Raw genomic sequence first — 23,171 nt, 5'->3', positions numbered from 1 at the left:
ATAGGTGATTCCACCTAATATCAGAATCTCCACTCGGTTTGAATGTGAGTCTTACTTGCATTGTTTTCAGCTTTGCCTCCATATAAGAAAAAAATAATACAAAACTACTCAGCAAGAGCTCTTAAACTTTCATGCATTCATATGTCACTTCAGTTTGATGAAGAGCTGACTAACTTTTAAGGTAATCTATTTTTCAAGCCTGGACCCCAGAGGGGAATAAATTAAGCAATTAATAGCCCGATGATCAATTTTCATCACTTGCTATGGCTTGGGAAGCAAATCACAGAAAGTCCTAAATACACAGGGTTTCTTAACAGCAATTCAAGAAAGGCTGGGTATTCCAAAAAAGAAGACCTATGAATGAAGAGCAGAGGATTATAGGTTTCATTAGGAACTCTGAACAGGGTTTTAAGAGTGTTCAAAACTGGTAAGGAAACTGGGGCTGGACACCTATGTGGTTGTTATTACATGATCTACCCCTTAGGTTACATTAGCAAAAGGAGCTATGATATAAGATCTTACTGCTTTGCAAGGGCAGCAAAGTTAAGTCCATGTACTTATAAGACCTGCGAGTGTGGTCAAGAATCTAAATGTTCAGAATGGTTAAAAAACACTCAAGGGTAACTCCAGAACAGAGAGTCTGGCACATGAGGACTCAAAGCAGGAATCCTAGTTAAGAGTCACCCCAAATCAGATGGGTTTACCAGGACATCAGCAGTCCAGCTATTATCAAGCAAAACATGGGAAAATGTGGGATTTCAAGAAATCTGTGGAGACTGCTGTTAAGCTCATGTGTCCACCTCTTCTTTCTTCCTGAGTGTATTTGAGGTATTCAAGAGAAACTCCTGGTATGTTTTCAATAGTGAGGAAGCAAAAAAATGTTTTTCATGCTCCAAGATCTCAGAGGCAAGGACATGCAATGTTTTAATGTTTATAACCTGACCAAAGGTTTCAAGTTCTGCTGTGCTTCCCAAGCACACTCTCCCTTGCAAAAGAAAATTATATCCCCAAATATTTGACAATATCTGTGTGGAAAAAAAGAAATGGCAAATAAAATTTCTTTTTACTTGCCACCTCCTTTTGACCATCCTTTTAACCCCCATTTGAACTTTAGCAGTAGTTAAAATGTAGATTGATGCTTTCAACAGAGCTAGAAAGTGCTGACAGTGTTGGAATAAAGGTCTGAACACACTAATAGGTTTTAGTGTCTCAAACTTTTGATAATCTGGCCCTGAGTGTCATGGGTGTCTCTAAGTGGATTCCATCTGTCCCGTAAAGTTATGTATTGAAATGTAACGCAGCCCTTTGATCTTCCCTGTGTGAAGAGCCTCATGTTCCATAAAATCAACAAGATGCTCTGGTTCACTAAAAAGCCAGATCTCAGACTTGGTAATCGGCAAGAATATAGTACTTATTAGTGTGTGTGTGCCTTTTCCTCTTTTGTTTATACCAAGATTCAGTTGCAGGATGACCCCAATAACATCGGTAAAAAATCAAAAGTCTTTATTATTACAACATAGCCAGCTAGCATTTGGCCATGTTAGCATAATACCATCTGAGACTGTAAAATAATTAATGGTCACACTGTGCAGGAAAAAAATACTGTAGTGAATTAATAGACATATCAGCACTGTAGTTTGTTTGTCTTTAATGAAGTGTTTTAACATCTAGAGGTGTTCTTCACAATGAAGCTTGTTATACAAGTGTGACAACTAATAGGGTTTCTTCAGATTAGCATTGCCATAGTAGGAAGCAGACTGAGAATAGGTTGGGTTTTTTTACCCAAGTACAGAATTAGAAATAAAAGCCAGACTGAAAGCCCATTTGCCACTTGTTTGGTTACACAAAATACCCATGCTTAGACCTCCGGCTACTCCTGACAGCCCTGAAAAGTAGCCCAGAGGCACAGGCTCTCTTCACGCCAAGCATACATCTACAGTAAGTCCATAGCACAGTGCACAGAAGACTCGTGTGCCATTCCTTGCTGAGACACACAGTCCTATACCCAAACCTGCCACCAAGCTACTCAGGAGCTCTCTGAGAGCCCCAGGATCGCCAATACAGGGGAAATCCAAAGAGGGCTGAATCCCAGCTGGCCTCCAACAGTCCCAGAAAATGAAATACTACGAGCCCTCTGGGAGTTCCCCTCATCCTGCTGCAGCATCCACATAGCAGCGCTGCTGTCTCTGAGCACTTTTATGCAGACAGATGTAGAGCAGGATTTCCCCTCAGTGCCTTGTCAAGTTCATTCAAGAACTACGCTGCATAACTGCAAACAGAGCCCAGGTGCCTTTGCTCCCTGTCCCTTCATCCCTAAAGCTCATTTAGGTCCTTATACACACTAGTTGGTAAAAATAACCTCTGGCACTGTAAACACTGTGTGTAGGATTCTGTGATAATCCAAAGAAAAATCTATTGTGACAAGAAATGAAATTTCATTTAGTTTATTTTTTGCTTCACGTCTTCCGAGGAAACCTTATTCATTATATTCATATTTTAAAACATAATAATACATAATCAAACATATATTTATTTAAATATCATATGTAAGATGATCTTTTTTCTGGACACTTGCCATACCATCTCTTGATTTTATTGTAATTCTATGAATTAATAAAGGTCATTATTTCATGTTATTTTAAATGCTATTAATATTGAAGTTGTACCCTTATTATACCATCTACTTCCAAAAATAGATAAAACCATGAAAATTTTAATGTAATTTACAGTCTTCTCATTAGATGGCAGTGTAACATTCAAAACAAATGTTTTATTCTTTTATATCTATGTATTTCATATTCACCAAGAAAAGCAGTTGGCTTTATGTTAGGTCATAAATCTAATGTATTTCTAAAGACAAATCAACTTTTACATGTTGGAATGTTCAAATCTAACATCTGGAAGTGTATCTTAAAACTAAATGCTAAGTGTTGATAACTGAACTGATATTTTTCTTCTTGCAAAAAAGTTATAACTTCTAATAAATAAGCTGTTGTTTACTTGTATCATTAACTCCTAGTGTCTAGTCAAGAACTTTGCATTGCAGAAATCAATGTGTTGAAAGGAATTATTGTTTTGAACAATCTTTTCAATCCTTAGGCCAGATGAGAATCAAGTCAGCTCGAGAGAAAAGTTTGGAACTACTTTATTATGTTGTCCCAGAAGAAAGAGCCCTTACAATGCCGAGGATCATTAGAGAATTATTCCTCTCGTATCATAGATACCTATGCTGTCTATTTCCTACACTAAAATCTGACTTGGGCTGCTGCCCAGTGCAAAGACTTGCTATCTTATTTTTCAGAAAATCTTGTTTTTCTAGAACAGAAAGCATATCTAAAAACTTTTTTTCTTTCCTGTTTCCTTTATACTCCTTTCCTCTGTCAAGAAGGAAGAAGCAGCAGTTAAATAGAAAAAAGAACTTCTGCGTTAGGGGACACTAAATCTAAGAAAGATGACAATAAATTAGTTTTCATGACTGATAGTGAATTAAATCAAATATGATGAAAATGTCTAGTTAAGCTTCTTATTCTTCTGTATTGACAACTTTAAGTTTAGTAATGCAGCCAGTCCTGGAATGGGTTTGCAGGAGTGGCCAATGAAAACTTGCTGGTTCTGAAGAAGAATCTTCTATTGAAATTTAATCACTTAATAATACTCACACTAATAAAAAGCACAAGACCTCTCCCCTAGACTACAACTTATTATTTATAGCTTATTCCCAGCATGCTAAGATGCATGTCTTGGACCTTGAAAATTTCATACATCACAAATCATAGCACTGAAAAATGCCCAGACTGCTTCCCTTGAACGCATTGGTTTATTTTGAATTGGTGAAAAAAAAATATAGTCTTGATAGGATGAAAGCCAGCCCTCCATTATAGTCAATTGAGTAACATTATTTTGTATGGGAAAAAGTTATCAAACATAAAAGCCATTTGCAAAGACATGCCGAAGAATTATTTGTTGTTGGTTTTTTTTTACCTACTGACCAGGTAATTGAAATGAAATTTTATATATATATTAAAAAAAAAACACCAACACATGGAAAAAGCTATCTTACAGTATAGCTGACTTTGAACTAGAAATTAAGACAGACAAAAAAGATCCTAGTGCTAGAATAGGTAGTTCTATGAAAATAGAAGTCAGTTCTGTTTTCAGAAACAGTCAAGAAAAAAAAAAAAACAACAACTAAGGAAAATTATAAGGCTTATTTTACAATAATTCATTCTGAGAACACAAAATAAAAAACACCCTGATACTACTGCATACCCGTGATATACCTATATCTTCAATTTAATAGACAATTTCATAATCAATGACAAAAAGAACAAAATGAAATTAGAAGATGGCAATAGGGAGATTCAAAGGTATCCATATGAAGTATCAGTCAAACAGGGAGAGAAAGGGAGAAGGAAAGAGACAAGACAGTTTTCTGCATTGAATGTGTAATTACATTATGGAGGGCATTGACATAGGCAGTTTTAGGTGTTAAAAGTTTATGTGAGCTTGGAGAAATTGAGACAAATTTGTCAAGACAAAGAGCATATAAACACAAACACTTAAATACAAAGGAGTTGGAGGATGGAATAACTGTGCTGGCCAAATAACCCTATATGCTTGTCATGGCCCTGTCTTCTGTCCTTCACAACTGGCATTGGCCATTAGATAGGACTTTGACTAACAGGCCCTTTGGTCTGACCTGGCACCTTTGTTCATAGGCAAAACACCTAATGGAAATCATTCGTGCTATGTATAAGCTTCACCTATGTATAATGTATAATTTTCACCTAGAATGTGTTTTCAGCATTTTGAGTCATTCCATCCATGCAGATCTGTACTTTTATACTTTTTGTGAATCAACTTTTTTATACTTTTTGTTTTCAGTCTTGCTGGAGGAAAATGATGGTAAAGAATGACACTAATTCTTTAGCATTTCTTTATCGTCAGCTTTTCGATAGCAGCAGAACATTTACTGGGGAAAAAAAATCTCAGTTTAAAATGGAGTTTACAGGTCTCTTCACAATATGCATGCCACTGACAAGTTTACTGATGTACTGTTCCTTTCGATTGTAATTTTCAAGGTTACAGAAGAAGTACTGCAGGTGCCTGATAAGAGAGAGCACCCTCCTTAATGTACTGTCCACAATGTACGGAAGTCTCAGGCAGTGTGCTGAAGTGGACTGCTTTTGCCTCCCAATATTCCTTGAAGGATTTCTATTTTTTAAATAATATCTGATGTAATTAGCATTTTAAGAATCTCTGGTTGTTTAAAATTCCATCTATTCTTCTGGAAAGGCATGCTATCCAAATGCCATGTCCTTTACTGGCATTTACCCTGAAGGCTGGGAAAGTATATCTGTGAAAGGTAGAGTTCTGAGGCTACAGAATTACAGTGGATATTTTGCAAAGCTCTGCTTTAGGCTAGTTGTTGTTTTTGCACTCTATCAGAGCTGATTGGACTTTCTCATCTGTGTGAAATTGTCATGTTTAATGTTGTTGTTTTTTTAATTCCCAGTGTTGTACACCAGTAGAAGCGTATCACAGATTCGGCCACAAGTTTGTGTTGCTGATAGAAATGTCTCTTTGGTGCCCTGTCTTGGTTTTTGCTATATTTAAAATGGCATGATTATTTGCCAATCTACTTTTCTTTCCAAACTTCATTCAAAATATAGGATTCTCTTAATTTCATTTTCTGCTTCACTTCATCAGCAAGTTGCTTAATTCCAGGAAATTGGATAGCAGCAAACAGATGTTATCACTGGGCCCTTGGGAGCAGGAAGCCTACACATAATGTGATGAGATAACATAAGTCTACTAAAAATAGAAGGAAAGAACACAGGCGAAATAATAAAATCATTATCTTAGCAATGATAAAATATTTTTTAAATACTGTTTTCCAGTCTTTTTCTGTGTTTTCTCATCTACATGGCTAGAAACTGGTGGGGGTTTTCTATGATAGCTTTAATTTAGCAAGCAGAAATTTAACTTTTAAACTAAGGTTTAGAAATTAAATCCAGGATTGCTAACAATTGTTGTTATTATTTTATTATCATTGCAAAAAGATGTTGCAGATCATGCTTTATGAATTTGTTAAGATGCATTATAAGTGGCTATAGAGTTCCCAGTGAAGCTGAATTACTCATTAACAGTGCTGTAGTATGTGTCTTATCATGCCTTCACATTGAAATACCTTCTGGCAATATTTGTCTTCTCATTGGACAGAATTAGATATTAACTCAGATTTAAAACATAACCTTCTCACATTGATGGTTATTAATATAATAACATTTCAAGTTTGAACCAATTTATTGGAACATAATCTCTTTTCTAATAATAGAAAAACGTTGATGTGCCAGAGAGCACATTAGGAAATTTGAGGAAATTTTAAGTGTATGTTGTAGACATGAAAAACTACTGAGGGAAATATGAGTACATAACTCTAATAATATGGTTTATGAGTTAATATGTCAGACATGGACAGAGTAGGTAGCCTGAAGTCTTTAGATTTTTGTGTCATCTATCGTTGACAAAAAAAGTTACTATCAAATTACAGTTTGGTCAGCATTCCCTATCAGATAAATTCATGCTCCCCATGCAGTTTGTAGAGTGTGATAAATACACTGCTATGTTTGCCAGTAATCACCCTTGTTTGATTATTTGGCTGGCAAATAATATACAGAACGCTTAGGGATATGAAAACCTGTACCACAAGAGGCCTCAGGTGCTACGGTTCAGAGAAAACAGAAAGTGGTGTGTGATTCTATTGAAAGTTTTAAAAGAAAAATGTTTATCCGCCTTTTAGGGACAGCCAGCCAATCAGATTTGCTTCAGACCAGACAGTTTCTGATCCTGCTTCCCAGCTATATAACCGAGGGCTAAATGCTAGCAAAGCAGTTTGATCTCAGACTGGCGGCGCCTCCTTTCCCTGCACACACACCCCTTCTGCTACTCGTACCCATCAGTGCCCCGCTTGATCTCGGGCGCTCATCTGCGCTTCCCAGCCCTGCTCCTCCATCGCTCTCAGCTGCACCTCCTCCTACAGACACACACCGGCTGGAGTGCTGCAGGCTAAGGTGGCCGTGCTGGGTGGAGGATTTAGCATGTCTTGGGAGGCAAAGCGATTATTTCCTTGGGAGTAGTAAGAGATGCCTCTTGTTAAAAGCAGAGGCAGCAGTTCAAAATCCAGAGCTGCTTCTGGCAGTAAACACCAATCAATACAAGCATTTGTGGCAGTCTTAATCAGAAAAGTCCAGTTCTCTCTAGCAAAACATGAGATATGAGTTGAATGTGGCTTGTGAAGGGAAGATAGAAGACTATGCATACAGAAGTGATGAGTGACAGATCAACTTTTGTAGGCAATTAACTGCATGGAGAGCACAGTTTGTGCAAATATTCAGGGACATGGGACTGGGAATTGTTCAGAATATGTTAACCCCATCCTACCACTCTCAGTGCATTGGACCACTGTCTAATTCTGTCTTAGGAAAAGAGATGCAGAAGTGTTAGGCAATTATGATTTGATTTGCCGAGTATTCACATGCATTTCCAACAGACTTAAAATGATTCATTTCCTGCTAAACTGTGTGTATATATATATAAACACTTTCTGGTAGCATTAAAAATAAACGTTGTAACTCATAAGTCACTAGGAAAATATATTACTTTTAATATCATTACACAGTTAGGAGTATTGTATAGAAAAGCAGAACACCAGCCAATTTCCTTCACTTTTTTTCAGCTATGTGAAGGAAAAGCTGAACATAAAAATAAAGTTCAAATAAACCCAAAGATCAAAAATACATCTCTCTGATTATTTTTCCTTTACTATCAGATCTCTTCTGCTGATTTGAATAGGTTACCTAGGAGAAACAAGGTATAAAAGTCTGTCTTCAGATCTCCGATAGGAAATCCCCCACTGCAGCAATAAATATTATGTCTATGGCAGGCAATTGGCAAGCTACCTTCATCATGATAGTCCCTGGCTGACAATCACACAAAAGTGAGACCAGAAAGTATATCTTAAACGTTTCAGCACTTGGATTTTCCTAACTGATCCTTTCAAGCTCTTTATGAACAACTTGTATAGAGATCAAAACCGGCTAATTTCATCATTGCTGGCCAGCATTATAAAAGAATCATATGAAAACATATGGGCACACTCACCAACTTTCTAAGCAACCAAATCTTTCACACAACTACTGAAGTTTCTTCATGAGATAAAAGGGTTTTTCTGTTTTGAAACAATAGTATTTCTTTTTTTGTAATGTGAAAACATATGAGAGTGCTATGTGTTATTCATCATCTGTCACCTTTTCATTTGTCGAGGAGCTGCCTAAATATGTAAAGATAGCAAGGGCTAGTGCACTGGATGGCCAAGATAAGTTTGGGTTTTGACCCTGAATGCACTGTCTAATTTCCCAAAGCAACAAGAAAAAAATATCAAAAAAACATAGCCATACCTGGTTACGACCAGGTACCTTATTCTTGCTCTCTTGCAATGGTCTTTGAAGCAGCATTGGTGAGCTGCAAGTGATCTGTTCTCAGAGATGGTCAGGGACAGGAAGTGCATCCTAATGAATGACCTAATGAAGGTGAGAGGAAGTAAAAGCATTAAGAAAACACAGACTCACCATATGAAAAATTGTCAACAGAGCAGATAGAATGGCTTATGGTAAATGCTGCTGTTAACCTGGTGTCATGACCCGAGTGGGACAACCCAGGGAGATTCAGATCGAACCCCCTTGCCTTCTAAATTCCTCAGAGAGGAGCCTGGGTGCAGCTGGATCCAACCTTAGTCTCAGACCTGGCCCTTCCAGGGGGAGTGATTAAAATGTCAGGGTCCAATGAAATGCTCGATCATCCAATACCCCTTGATCAGATTAAGGTGAAACGACACTCAAGGTCTGTATTTGAATATTAGGTTTACTTAAAGCTATAGAAGGAATACAGATATTTCAATTATTATCTCGGGCTGCACGATCATACAGGCTGACAATTAGATCACAAGAGTACAACACATACCTGTTTAAGCTGTGCAACCTGAGAAAAAATCGTGGTTAGGCCTTGTGTTACTTAATGATGTTAGGAAGATAGAGTAGAAGAAAGGTTTAGGGAGATAACAGAAAGTCACCAGCCCTGGATCCAGTGTTGGGCCAGCCAATGGGGGAGAGTTGGTGTCAGTGAGGCTCCCCAAGCCCACCATTGCAGCCCCCTGTTTTATAGGCAGTTTCCTTGTTTCACAAGGATGAGCAGTGTTTGAGTCACAAGCCTGAGCAGCTGGAGAGGACCTCCGCCCCCTCTGCCCCTCCATCCTTATCTCAATCGCTGTACGTGCAGCCTCAGGCCATGTGCAGACCATCAGTGCAGCCTCCACCCTCTCAGGCAAGCCTTTTGGGATGCAAACGAGACTTTGTCCAGGGGCCACAATGGGGTTTTGACACCAATTCCAGCAAGTATAGGTCCTGAGGGCTGGCCCCTCACACGTGGAATTAGATGAATTGCACTTTTCAAGGAGTATATGTCACAAAATAAACCTACAGAAACATCATCAGACATCATCTACATACTCCTTACTGCTAGCATCATCATCAGAACACTTTACATAGTTAAGATTAGCAGACACATTCCTAGATAAAAGAATTTACCTCCTCATTACTGTAAACCTGAGGAGTTAACTGAGGTTACAAGCCACAAAACCTCAATCACTACACAAATGTGGGTATATTGGACCCAAATTTTAGTAATAAATCAAATGCAATGTGGTGGTTGCAGTGGTTCTTTCATACAGCCGTGGGACATTTCTAATCACATGAGACAAAATCATACTGCACTTTACAGTGTGCAGCAAGAACAAAGCACAAAACACACCTCAGGGAACTTTATTATTTCAGACTAGATACCCATGGCACCATGACCTAAAAGAGAAGAGGTGTGAGTGACTAGGTACTAACTACACTGGGTTTAGGGTTTAATGTTTGGCAGCTTCTAATTTATATGTAAAGATAATAGCATATAATTAAGGGCATTTGCTAAGTAGCTTTGTAGAACCACAACAAAAAGTTTTCTGAACAGGAAAAGCTACCTTCTGACATCTTAAAAATCAAAACTTTTTCTAAATAATATCTGGAGTACAGTAGGCTAAACCATACATCTATATCTTCATGTCAAAAGTTAACAAAAGTGTAGACCACTTTAATAGGCCTATACTGCAGCAGGGTAAATTTATTGGCAGATGTACACAGTTATATATATTGCAGGACTTTTCTGCATTTGTCTAGCTTAATGATTAATTAGAGATATTGTCCCTTATAGGTGGTGAAATGGAGATATGAAGACTTTAATAGATAGTTCCAAGGCTGAATAGCTAGAGGAAAGTGCAGAACAAAAGGCAGAATGCAATTTTGACTTTTCATGCTGTCATTAGATTATCCTACTTCTCAGAAAGAGCGGATGGCCAAAGTGGTGGATTTTCTGGCGGGAGTTCAAGACCTGATAACCCACCTGATCAGCTGGCTCTCTAGTAAGAAAGAACCACCAATTGTGAAAATTATCTCAGAGTTTGCAAAAAGACCTCAGAATATTTTCCTTCCTATCATTTTACCTCCATTGTGTTCATGCCAAGCTCCAGCCAACTGGCTTCCATCCATGCCTCTACTAGCAAAGGAAGTTATATTTTCTGGCTCCAGCAAAATAGGAGACATAGAATTAGCACTATCAAGATATTGATGACTTGGTAGCTAATATTACTTCATGCTCCTACCCAGGAGCTTCAGCACAGTTGGGGCAATTGCTAAAAGCTCTTATGTGTAGGCATAGTTGCCTATCTTCACCTTCTGATATCTCAGCCATGTACAGATAAAACCACCCTAAGGCAAATCCAACCACCTTGAGACCCATGATCATGTCTATGGCACCATATAGCCACTGCATTTAGAGATGGAAGGAAGATGTTGAATGAATAACAAAGAGACGATCATGTTCCCTGAACAGTCAACCTCTGAGACTGTTAGGCCAAGAGCAAAGGAAACACTTGTAACTAATTTGAAAAGGATCTTTCATAAATATATGCTAGTGTAGAGATGTACAGATAGGAGATGACATTTGGGAAGCAAATATGGCTTAACTTGGGCTCTATTCATATATCAAGTAACACTTGTGACTTCAAGATATCCATAAAAGCACTATTATGTGCTTTGTGATATTTTAAGTGTGAATAAAGCATGATTAAATTTTCCTATAATTGCATGCAATATATAAACCAGGACTTTACCACAGTAAAATTTTTATTATGCTCACTCTCAAAAGATGGCCTTTCTAGCACCCTTACTCCTTTCCCTATGAATTGCATTTACTAGAAATTTGCTCTAGTAAGAGAACAATACCAACAGCATTTTGGATATGTTCAAAATACCGAGGGCTACTGTCACCACTGCTTTAATTCAGTATTTTCTCTTTATCCTGAACTTCCAAAGTGGTTCCAGTGTCTGATCATGTTGCAGATGAAATAGTTATTTTGGCAAGCTGCCAACCAATTTCTGTTTGAAACTTAATATCTCTCCAACTGGCAATAGAAGTAACTGTTTGACCTCATCCCTGTTTGTTGTTTTTTTTTCTTCTTCCCATTTGTACACAACATATTCATAAAGATGTCATGGTTAAGTATGTTCCACCTCAGAAGCTTTTATACCTTTCTGATTTTCTGCCCGTGAATCTCTGATTGTAAAGAACCCAAACAGCATTGCCAAAACTTCTGCAAATCTTTGTATCAAAAACTTAGTTGAAACTAATGCCATAAACCAAACTTTCCTGATTAATATTTTGATGGTGTATAACAACTTCAGAATGTTTACCTTCTCTAGCAATATATTTATTGCCTTGTACTGAGGTGAGCCCATGTACATCCAGATGTACACTGACACCAAATCCAAAAACATCAGAGATTTCACCCCAACAGCTGAGTATGCTACTGCAAAGGAAATAATTTCAGGAAAAATGTCTTACAAAGCACAGGTTGATGCAGACCTCCAGGAAGCGTACAATGCCACCACCATGTTCTTCAACATTGTGAAATGTTTAGTTCACTTGTCTGTCTCATAAAAGGAAATTACCCAGAAGATAATTGACTTCAGGTCCTAATCCTAGCTGGGATTCTAAAACGAATTCCCAGAATATATGCCTGTCTTATTCTTACTTTCTTCCCCATGCAGTAGAGACACAGCATGGGCTGATCTCATGCAGCTGTTGTTAGATTCATATAACTTGAATCTTCAAATGGTTGCACTACTCAAAAAAACACAAAATAATTGCAGAGAATTTAACAGCAGTGAAGTCAATAGCTTTTCCTCACATAAAAAGCAAAAGGAGCAAATGCAGGTTATTTCCAAAAGGCTGCCTTCCTGACAGGATCTGCATGCAGTATGGAGCAAGAAAAAAAAACAAGCATTTTACCACAGTGTCCTCAGTATTTATGCCACAGCCTTGGTACAGTACATAAAGGCAATAGTGAAGATGTGTTCATGCCATATAAAACTGCTTTACCTCTGTTCAATTCTTTGTTGTACGGATAATGGTTTGTAATAATAGAACTAGAACCATAGCACAGTGGTATGCATATGATTAAAAAAAAATAAAATAAAATCCATAGCTCATATAACTGGTGGTAAAGACCTCTGTTTAAGTAAAACTTCACAGTTACTGAAGCAAGATTAGAGGGCTATGAAAAAAAGAGTTAACAAAACACGTCAAGAAATGAAAATAGCTATAAATGAAAGCTATTGCAAAAAATAGCTTTTTTTTTTTGCTATACATATACTTGCTAAATGAATCTCACATGTCAAGAAGTAAATTATCACAGCTAGAAGACTACCACAGAAGGCTGTTAAAAATTCTACCTTCTGCATTCTGACCCAGAGCTCAAAGATTATTCAAAGTAAGAATTTCACTTCAAATATGCTCAGAAGTCAAGGTTATTCCTGCATTTCAGAAAATCTTCTGTATGGCTTGTGTATTGTAGCGTGGAAAAGAGAGCAGCAGAAAAGAAAATATGTGAAGAAATACAGAATTGGCATGGAGCACTCCATTTGCATCCAGCTAAGATCAAAGGGCCAAGTTTTACAGCTACTAGGGGAATCAGTGGGAAGCAAAAAGTGGAGTTGTATGTGCTATGCAAACTGTATAACTACCTTGAATGATTCTCCTTTGCTTGGAACAAAAAAGGAAGGCAGAAACAGGGCATCCAATCATGCAGGGATTTATTTCATGATGTGACACTTTCTCTGCCTTCAGAGCTTTTCCCTGAAGTCTGAACAATGTCACCTCCTTAAGATCACCCTCTTCATGCCATTAGAGCAGCCCACAACTTTCAGATTGATAGGGTTACGCAAATGTAAAGAGATATAAACTAGATCATTAATTATACTGGTTAAACAGAACCAACCTCTCCCTCTCTATCCAGCTGGGCTTTCAGAAGGGGTAGCAAAAACCTCAAAAAAAAAAAAAAAACAACAAAAACAAATACTAACAACTAAAACTATCGGTCTAATGACATATGAGAATAGCTATTTTGAGGTGTTGCTTTTGCAACCACCATTTTCCAACTAGAAAAACATTAACTGCATCTGAAGATCATGATGGACAGAAAGTAACAGAGAGGAAGTAAATGGTACAAGCAGAATGAAATGGGAAAACACAATCTCTTTCTTCAGTGGCAGTACACCAGAACTAAAAAAGGAGCTTTTGACAGATTTTCAATGCTCTGGAGGTTTTGTATAGTCATTCATCACCACCGTGCCTGCTCCATTATATTTTGTGCAAGGGTTATTGGCACATATCTATCTTCATCTCTATGTTGTCTAGGTGTTTGAATCCAGAAGTTTCAGCTGATTATTCACCACCTAAAGTTATCCTCAGTTATTGTCCTGGACTGTATCATTATCTGTGAAAATGAGTGCACAATAAGAATACCAAGGAAGATTATAGTCCTTGCCATCCTCAAAGTACTTTTGACGTAGTTGGTTTAACAGTAAACTGCTAATAGAAAAAGAAATAAGTATTGTATTGGTATGATAGAAACACAGAGGGGTTTTGCCAGTAATGCATGTCCTGAGCAGCAGCCACTGTTTTTTTGCACAACTTACATACAATAAATTACTTTTTAACATGCAGAGGATTTTTTTTTTTCCTATTTAAAGCATATACTTTTGTCTTCAGTTATTGAGCTATTACTAATGGGACACAGTGTCACCCATAAAATCTTTATTTTATAGTAAATTGAAGTCCATTACAACACTGTTTTCCTAAACTATATTCAGTGCACTGTAGATCTTCCACTGCCTGTTTTTCAGAAAATTGTAATGAATCCTTTAACCTTAGCAAGTTATATTTTGCTAGGCAAAAAAATGCTGAAATACCTTTTTCTGTATCTCCTTTCAATTTCTATTTGGCAGACAGTAAATTTATTTTGTTCACAGTCCATCAGTCATCTATGCTCATCTGCAGCTTATTATAGTCTGGAGGAAGTTCTGATACAGTATTGACTCTAGCAAGTCTGTTATTAACTGGAAAATGCTTTTTGTTAATACCTTGATTTGACAGAAATTACACACGTGCAGTACTCGAACAATGTATGCTTCCACAAAAATGCATCAAATGAATTATCTTGACGCGGGGCCCACTGGGAGCATTGACACCTGAAACCACCTCTGGTAGAATATAAATATTGCTGCCCTCTCCCGGGCTGCCTCTCCTGTAGTCCTTTTCCTGGTCAGACTTTTCCTATGGAGGTGGCAGTCATCTGACACCAAGCTTCAGCAGGTTTAAGTCTAAATCACATAGGGCCTGTCACGAACCCTTGGTATTCTTAGAGAGCAGAGACTTTCCCTTTAGTCAATATGCTGATGAGTTTGTGCTTCATCAATGACAGTCCTGAATTAGAATTAGTGTAAATTACTGCAATCTACCTGTTGTATAGCTGTAACTAGCATACTGACACAGCTCATCTTTATCCTGATGGTCTTCACATAAAAATTTATGCTGAGATTATTCCCTAAAGGAGGAATTAACATAACAGGTCTCCTTAGGAGACCATAACAGGTCTCCTTAGGCTCCTCTGTACTCAGTGGAGAAACAACCTTCACTCCCAGAAGCTTTTTGCTCAGCTGTATCACAGACTTCTTACTCTGATACTGTTTCCCTTTAAACAAAATTATAGGAAATGTAATTGAAATATCGTATATAGTGATGAGAATCCTATATTAAAATTTTAAGTAATACAGAGAATAGTTATTTGTGTGTAGTAACAGTATTAGGAACTATTTGGCAAAAATCCATCAAGCATGCTGTTATTTGAAACAAGATTTCAAGCGCTAATACTACTTTTTCTTTCAAGGTTACTGTGATAAATTCTTCTCAACTGATGCAGGTTTGAAACCTTATGCATAGTGTTCTAAGAGACTATTTAAAAATGACAATAAACCAAATAAAGTGAATTTTTTTTTAATTCCCTTTTTAAATGTGCATTTGAATTCAATACAGATGTGTAAGGCACTCTCATAGGTTAAAAAAAAATAATAAAATAATTCCAAAATAAGGATAGTCACCACAAGGCAATGGTATGTGCATAAAATATAACCTTATCTGTAGCAGAGAAACAATGAAATATGAATGTTCAGGGTTTGGATGCATTGCAATGTCATGTCATTTCTGTACCATGACATTACACAGAGTAAATATTGGCACTGTAAATTATTTCTTATTGGGGTTAGGGGCTTGTATCCTCTTCATATCCCAGTAAAAAATAAACTCTTTAATAAATAAATATATAAAATAAATATATGCTATCTGGAGATGTATAAATAGGTCCATCCTGAATAAAAGTTCCAGCTCTAACTATGATGCATCAACATCTAATGTCCATCACAATAGTAGAGCCACTAAAACTTCATACACAGTTCTCAGGTTTTATTACTTTTTTACAGTCCATTTCTTTCTATTTCTTCCAGCTGTTGTCTCATCCATATGATGTAGGTAGTCCTTTGCCAATTTATGGACCATAAGTAATCAAGACAAAACTGTCAACAGTTTCTTACTTTTTAAAGTCACACTCCAACTCCCCTCTGGTTATTGGCTACCACACAGTTCAGCAAATTTCAAGGAGACTGGTCCACTCTTGACCTTTAAAGCTTTGTCTCCTAAATCCAAAGGTTAGAAAACTGACGCTTGCCCATCACAAAGTGGCTTCTTCCAACCCAACACCCTAGACCTCTGCAGGTTCCTCATGCTGGTATTGCCATGGAAGTAGGGGCAACAGCTCCACTATGGGTTTTTTTTCCGAAGTTGCCTCCTTCCTCAGCTGTATCCTAACACATCTTTGTACAGTTCTGGAACTCTTTCAGGATCCACAGGCCGGGGCAAGAAATGTGTGAACTTCTGGTGTCTTTTGGACCTTGCCCCATCTCTGGGAGTACCGTCTTTGTTAAGTGCTACAAAGTATCGTCTTCCTGAATCTCCATGTTTGTACACATTGGATGAATAAGTGTTGTACCAGTTTTCTTCAAACTGTTCCCTGAAGATGCATTCAGAAGTTAGTTTCTCCTAGACAAAGAAACAGGGGGGGAAAAAAAAAAAAAAAAAAAAGTCAAGCTGTTGCTAGGTATCTGAACACACATTAAAATTATTATAAAAACAAACAAAACCTTTTAGGCTTTGTGCAGCCTTACTGTTATTTAACTGTCAACAAGTCAAACCCAGGAAGAATATGTAGACCTGATGTGGAGTTCAGAAGCCTATTTAATATTTATTCTTTAGAAAACCAGCCCTTTACATGTATAGTTTTGGATTTGAACTCAAATTAGATAATATTCTCCCTAGGAAGACATTTCTAATTTATCATTTAACTAAAATTCACCTGGCCTACAGGAACTATATTAACAGAGAGCTCTCTCTTGGGGTATCTTTTAGTTCCTGGATAGTATTGGAAAAATCAAATACTATATTTTTATGGTCATATATTGAAGTTGCTCAACAGATATTAATCAACTATAATGAGTAGAATATTATCTTCAGTCCTAAACACAAATATTCCAATTGGGATCTACAGATACTGCCAGTACTTTTGCATCATTCCAAATTTTCAAACAACAGTGGTACCTAACTGTGACATATGGTGTTATCTTATTTTTCCCAGCATTCAGAAGAAGTATTTTATGTTAAGAAGCTGGGACCTGGAAGTAACACCTGCTGATCTGTAAAAGAACATTAGGCTATACCTGAAATAAGTCGGGGTAGTATATTAATTGTTGTTTATTTGTTCCATAACTGTCCTTCTAGCTTTTTTTCCAGTTGCATTCAATGTTTCTGATGACAGAGTATGCACTATAATACATTTGCAGTATCGATAAAAAGAAAATCAGATAGCAGGCAATTTAAATGCTGTTTGGATAGCTAGTTTAGCTAGCTGTTTTTGTCATAATTTAAGAGGAATTATTTATTTCAGTTCTCTTCATCTAGGACAGAAACTTCTCCCATCCCATCTTTAGTATCCAAGGCTATACCATATACTTCAAAAATGTATTCTAGATTTCATCAGGAGAAGATGTCAGTGTTTTGAAAGCTAATAATACCTCAGCTAACTACTTGAAGGCTTTGCATAGTGCTAAGAAGTTAAACAAAACCTCTACGTATGTGAGCTGACATGAAAGGGGTACTTACAGAGCCATAGAGTTCTCCCTTCTCATTCATTCCAAGGTAAAGGCCACTGTCAACACCTCTAATACTGACCAGTCCCACTGCCACACTGATGAATTCAAGGATACCTGAATATATATCCAAAGAAAGACGAAAAAGAAAAAAAGAGACATTGCTTTAACTCAATTTGTAACAAGAATCAGTAAAAACATCCAAAATGTAGGTGAAAGCAAGTGAAAAATGTACACAGTATAGTAAATCTAGTCTACTTTTTTTCCTGAAACTTCAAATATTGCATGGAAATGTACACAACATGCACAGGGAAGCAGTCTGAGAGTCTGAGAAGCCTCATCTAGGAACAAGAATCCTACATCATTTAAGAAACCTTTTTTTTTTTTTATGTTGAATATGAAAGGATTTTATTTGGCGCTGAGGCTAAAGCCTTCAGTACTATGCAGCTGCAATCTAAAATGATTACACACTATTTGCTGAACTGCCTGCTCAAACATTGGAAGATAGGTTTGAATTACTTGAAAATATACTTTACTCTCTCTATAGCATTATCTTAAAAAAACACATCCATTATTAGATCATTTGAATGGAAATCAAAGTACAGATGGGAATTTTATATAACAGAATCTACCCACAGGAGAAAAAAAAAAAAAAAATCTTTGCCAGCCATCTTATCTAGCATATGGGCCCACACCTCTTAATACAACTTACTATCTGCACTGCAGGCTTTGTATGTGCATGAAATATGCTGTTTATTTGCTAATGTTTGCATTACAGCTTTATTTATATTACGTTTGCCCAAAAATGTAATATATAATAATAATATAAAGTATCTGGGAGATGAGGCACTATTTGAAGCCTTTAATTGGCAGGGGTATGCCAACATATTTAACCAATTGATATGCACAGAGTACATATAAAACATGAAAGAAAGGGAATGTGTGAACTGGCTTTTTTGGAAGTTGTTAACAATGTAAACAAAGCCTCAAAAAGTTGCTCTAAAATCATGCCTAAGATTTTGCTGTGCAGCAGCAAAACCACAAAACATTTAAAAAAGATTGGAATTTAAGTCAGTGGTTTTAGACAGTGTATTTGATTTTGATTATGTCTTTTTGTCTGTTTGCTGTATTTATGATCATTCTTTTTCATTCAGGACCATTCTTCACTCTCAGATGGACTGTCTAGACTATACAATACTTTAAAATGTTTTCAGTTTTAATTGAGCTTTGGCAGGTTTCTTATTTGCATTACCAAGCAGCAGAGAAAATAAATCCTTTACAAAGGGTAAGCATTAAAAACTCGATTGCATGTAAATCGTACTAATTTTCCAGTTCCTAAAGCACAAAGTCCCATAAAAAGAGGTGGGGGTATTTTGTCTTTCTGGCATCATTTTCAAAGCCATCCTTTTTCAAAACTAGAATAAACAGGTGTTCCAACCCACAAAGCAACCACATCAGACGCACCTGCCGAGAATAGTGGTAGAATAAAGGAAGAATATTTCTAAAAAGCCTAGCAAGCGTTTGATCTGGGTCTAACTATTTTTTCTTACAAAGCAAAGATTTATTTCATGTTTACACGCTGTAGGAAATCTTCCTTCTGAGGAGAACTGTCGGTTTGACTGTTACTTTTTTACTTCTGAAAATATCCATGTGTTATAAAAGCAATTAAGAGCCATTCCAGCAGATTGTTTTGACTTGGGGGAAGATGATACGAAACTCTTTAATCACCTTTTCACAACTGCTAAATCAATAGACACCAAAACTCACATGTAGTTGACAACAGCAGGTTTGTTCAGATGTCCAGCTCCTACAACTACTATTTAGGATTTACCCTTGTATCCTTGGAAACAGTTACATTTGGGGGTTGCCTTACCTTCTTCTGGTTTACTAACAGAGAAAGTTGACTGGGAAACATTTTAAGTTTTTGAGCAAAGAGGCATTTTAGGCCCCTCTGCTTCAGCTTTCAGTCCTGTAAAAACTAGGCAGCTTAATGCAGCCTAAAGGTCAGCACGCCTGAGTCCATCTGTGTTGTTCTACAAAGACTCGGGATGCTTTGATACAGAGAGTGACTATAGAAAGAATCGGTTTGACTTTTGAACTATCCCCCTAAACCTGTGTACATGTGCTTACAGACACCCAGCACAGGCTGAGCAAGGCATCCATGCCTACGTCCTGGCCTGCACGGGATCTGCAGCCTCCCCTCACTACCTTGCTCGGGTGCAGCCCCCGGGGTCTGACGCCGAAGGGCGAAGCGGGCACTGAGACCTCACCCACCTACCCCAGCATCAGCAGCAGCACAACTCCCTCCCAAGAGTGCGGCTGCTCACGCCCAAGTACACGCGCATGCACTTAGGTACACAGGCACACACACACGTACATGCACGGACACGCACACGCCCATGCCCCGCACACACGCGCAGGCAGCACACGCAGCCGCCCGCGGGCAGAGCGCGGCCGGGCCGCGACGCAGCTGCCTACCGAAGAGGCTGTGGTCCTGGCGGGTGCCGCGCACGCTGCCGTCGGGCAGGATCTGCAGGTGGAAGCCGGTGCGGCAGTAGAGCTGCCGCCGCCGCAGGATGCCCTGCAAGTGCGCTAGGTCCGCTGCTGCCGCCGCCGCTGCCGCCGCAGCCCCGCCGCGGGCCGCCCGCTCTGCCGGCGCCCGGCGGTCCCCGAGAAGCGCCGGACGCTCTCCGGCGGGCGGCAGCAGGAAGTGGGCGCCCACCGGCTGCCCCAGGCCGTCCAGGCCGCCCAGGAAGCCCCCCACCTCGGCCAGCGGAGCCATGGGGGCACGGGGCGAGCGGACTAGGGCGCGGCGGCTGAGAGCGGCTGCCGGCCTCTCCCGGCTGGCATGTGGGGGTGCGCGGCGGGGCCCCAAGCATGGGGAGCCGGCAGGGCCGAGCCGAGCCGAGCCGTGCTGAGGCGAGCCGAGCCGTGCCGGTGTGAGCCAGGCGGTGGGGTGGTGTTTATACGCCCCGCGTGTGTATATATATATACGGCGGTCCCCCTGACATATGCTAATGAAGCCCTCTGCGGGGAGGCTGCGTTTGAAATTGTAAACCGGCTCCCCCTCTCCTCGCACCTTCCTCTGATCTGATCTGAGGACGGGGAGGGAGCTCCGGGCGCGCCTCCCGCGCTGCGCCGCACGCACCGCTCGCTCTCCCAGGGGCGCGCACGGGAGGGGTGCGGGGGGCAGCCCCTGCGCCGAGCGGAGCGGGCAGCGCGGAACGGGCAGCACGGGGCGGGCGGGAGCGGGGCCCGGGCGGGGGCTGCCGGAGCATTACGTGGACAGGTGCAAGGAGAGGCAGGAGGGAAGAAGGAGAAAGGGCGTTACCTGAGGGTTAGACCTGCCCAGACACACATGAAAGACAAAAACTGAAGATCTGACAGTTTTACTCCTTGTTTCTGAAACGCTAATAAAATGTACATGCATTACCCTTTCCTTTTATCACTTCAGCTACAAGGAGGGGAATTTCTAAAGAAATTGGCATAGTCAGGGAGGTGTTTTCCCCTCTGCAAATCCTCCCTTGTATTTAATTTATCATTAACATGACATGAAACTGATCTATAGCATTTGGATATCAATGCAATATCTTGAAAACATAAATGGGCAGGCCCTTGGTTTGGGGTAAATATTTTCAAAACCTGCAGAGAAGAAGAAAGAAAGACTGAGAGATGGCTCACCTAATCAATCTTCTTTGGTGTTTTGGATTGGGCCCATCACCAAAGACTGTGAGTGCCATAAATTAGCAGTAATATCGTCTCTGAAATATCTCAGTTGTGTTTCTACACTGTTTTGAACCAATGTAAGACTTTGCTATCCTGTTCCAGATGAGCATAGGCATTTTTTTAATCCCAAAAGTACAGCAGCTCATGCATGCAAATGTATTGGTGGAATACATGTTCATTATTAGCAAAGGTAGAACACTGGCAGATTAAAACTCAGAGCTTGGCTTTTGCCTTCTTTGCTACTTCTTCTGTTAAAGTCCAGTTAATTTTAGGGCTCCAACTACATGATCCATCTTAGCATGGAAGACACACAATGTAGTTCCTTGCCAATGTTAAAACATGGTAGTAGAGTATAAAATGCAAAGTTCTTTCATAGTTAATTCTTTCAAAATCTTGAGAGAACCACTTGGCAGTTTAAGGTTTCACTTAAACAAAAAAGTTGCAGAGAATCATGAGAGATTAGTTCTCCCATCTTGCTCCATGGTCTTTTCAGTCACAGTCTAAATCTGAGAGATCAAATGGATTTGACAGCTTAGCTTTATTTGCTACGGAGAGTATAGTCTAATTAATTGGCAGGTGCTTTAAAGCAGGTAATGCTACACCTTTTCATCATTGCAGTCCTAAGTACTGCCCCTGTGTGCACCTGAATTATAAAAAGGCTGCTTTAAAGGAAGTGATTTACTGTGGAAGGATTTAAAACTGAAAAAACTAATGCTAAATACAATGATCAGATAAATCACCTCAGAGGAGAGCACAGGCAGACCTGCTCTGAAGGCAGTTACAGATAAATGTTATATTATTTTACCTTTCAGATAACAGGAGTTTGTCATGTGGTGGGACTGAAAAATCCACCATAATCGAGATTTCAAAGCACATCTGTGTAAACATTATCACATCAGTGTAAAACATCAACCAATGAGCTTTCTCTTTGAACCAAATCTTCTTAATTGCAGTGCTAAATCAAAGAAATAGATCAAAGTTGAATAATCTATATGGCACCTATTCCTCAAGTAGCCTGTACTCTGATTACTCAAATATACCTAAAACGTTTGAAACACGCATCAAATATTTTTACTGACATGACTGACAGGTCAAGATCAAACTGTTTACCACAGCTGCTAAGTTACAGGACATGCACTAGGACAGTACAGCTGAATGAAGGAGATATATTCTTCTAAGCTTAAAGATGCTGCAGCAAGGATGGTATCGCCAGTTTCAAGCACGAGTGTCTGAGTCCTATGAACAGCAGAGGGCTCTTCTGGTGAGATGGTACCTCTGTCCCCTGTAGATCAAGGAGGGGGGCCTTATTAAAAAAAATCCTCAGTCATCACACACTGGAAGACCCTTATGGCCAAATATTTCCTGTTATATAATGGAAACATTTAAAGTAGAGCGGAATATGTAACGCCCATCTTTTCCAAGTGGAGTTTTTAATGTTTGGGCAGTAAACCGGATATGCTGTTCTATAAAGTACCAGAAAAGAAACAAAAAGATAAGAATTTTTTTTTGTTTGCACTAGTCATGTGACAGGAAAAGATAACACTACAGATTTTTTTTTGCACCTTCTGAGGCTACCATGGGAAGTTAAATAATTTTGAAGAGTGTTTTTACAAGAGTACATAATTCAACTTAAAGTATACAGTACAATCTAATCAACTTTACGTATACTTCTTAGAGACCGCACTTTCAGTGTCATTGAACAAATACATGTGGTTGAGTTTTTATTTCCATAGCAAGCAGTTTGGGCTTCTA

At 38.9% G+C, this 23,171-nt stretch overlaps 1 protein-coding gene across 1 annotated transcript; it reads right to left on the bottom strand.

The window, feature by feature from the left end:
• Positions 1-16,173: 16,173 nt before the first annotated feature.
• FGF20 (fibroblast growth factor 20) lies at positions 16,174-20,475 on the bottom strand. The gene is made up of 3 exons (XM_051617514.1): positions 20,172-20,475; positions 17,707-17,810; positions 16,174-16,590 (listed from the first exon to the last, which is right to left on the bottom strand). The coding sequence occupies exons 1-3, from the start codon at positions 20,473-20,475 to the stop codon at positions 16,345-16,347; spliced, it is 654 nt and encodes a 217-aa protein (XP_051473474.1). The 3' UTR covers positions 16,174-16,344.
• Between the last annotated feature and the right edge of the window lie 2,696 nt (positions 20,476-23,171).

This window comes from Apus apus, chromosome 4 (assembly GCF_020740795.1).
Source record: "Apus apus isolate bApuApu2 chromosome 4, bApuApu2.pri.cur, whole genome shotgun sequence".
Taxonomy (NCBI): Eukaryota; Metazoa; Chordata; class Aves; order Apodiformes; family Apodidae; genus Apus; species Apus apus.
The sequence above is the reverse complement of the archived record's forward strand: the minus strand, read 5'-3'. Positions and strand labels throughout refer to the sequence as shown.

Bases quoted from the DNA above. Each gene is read 5' to 3' on its own strand.
- FGF20 (XM_051617514.1), bottom strand. From the start codon at position 20,475: ATGGCTCCGCTGGCCGAGGTGGGGGGCTTCCTGGGCGGCCTGGACGGC. The intron at 17,811-20,171 runs GTAGGCAGCTGC...ATATATATTCAG, and splicing joins CCAGGACCACAGCCTCTTCG to GTATCCTTGAATTCATCAGT. The intron at 16,591-17,706 runs GTAAGTACCCCT...TTCTTTGTCTAG, and splicing joins AGGGAGAACTCTATGGCTCT to GAGAAACTAACTTCTGAATG.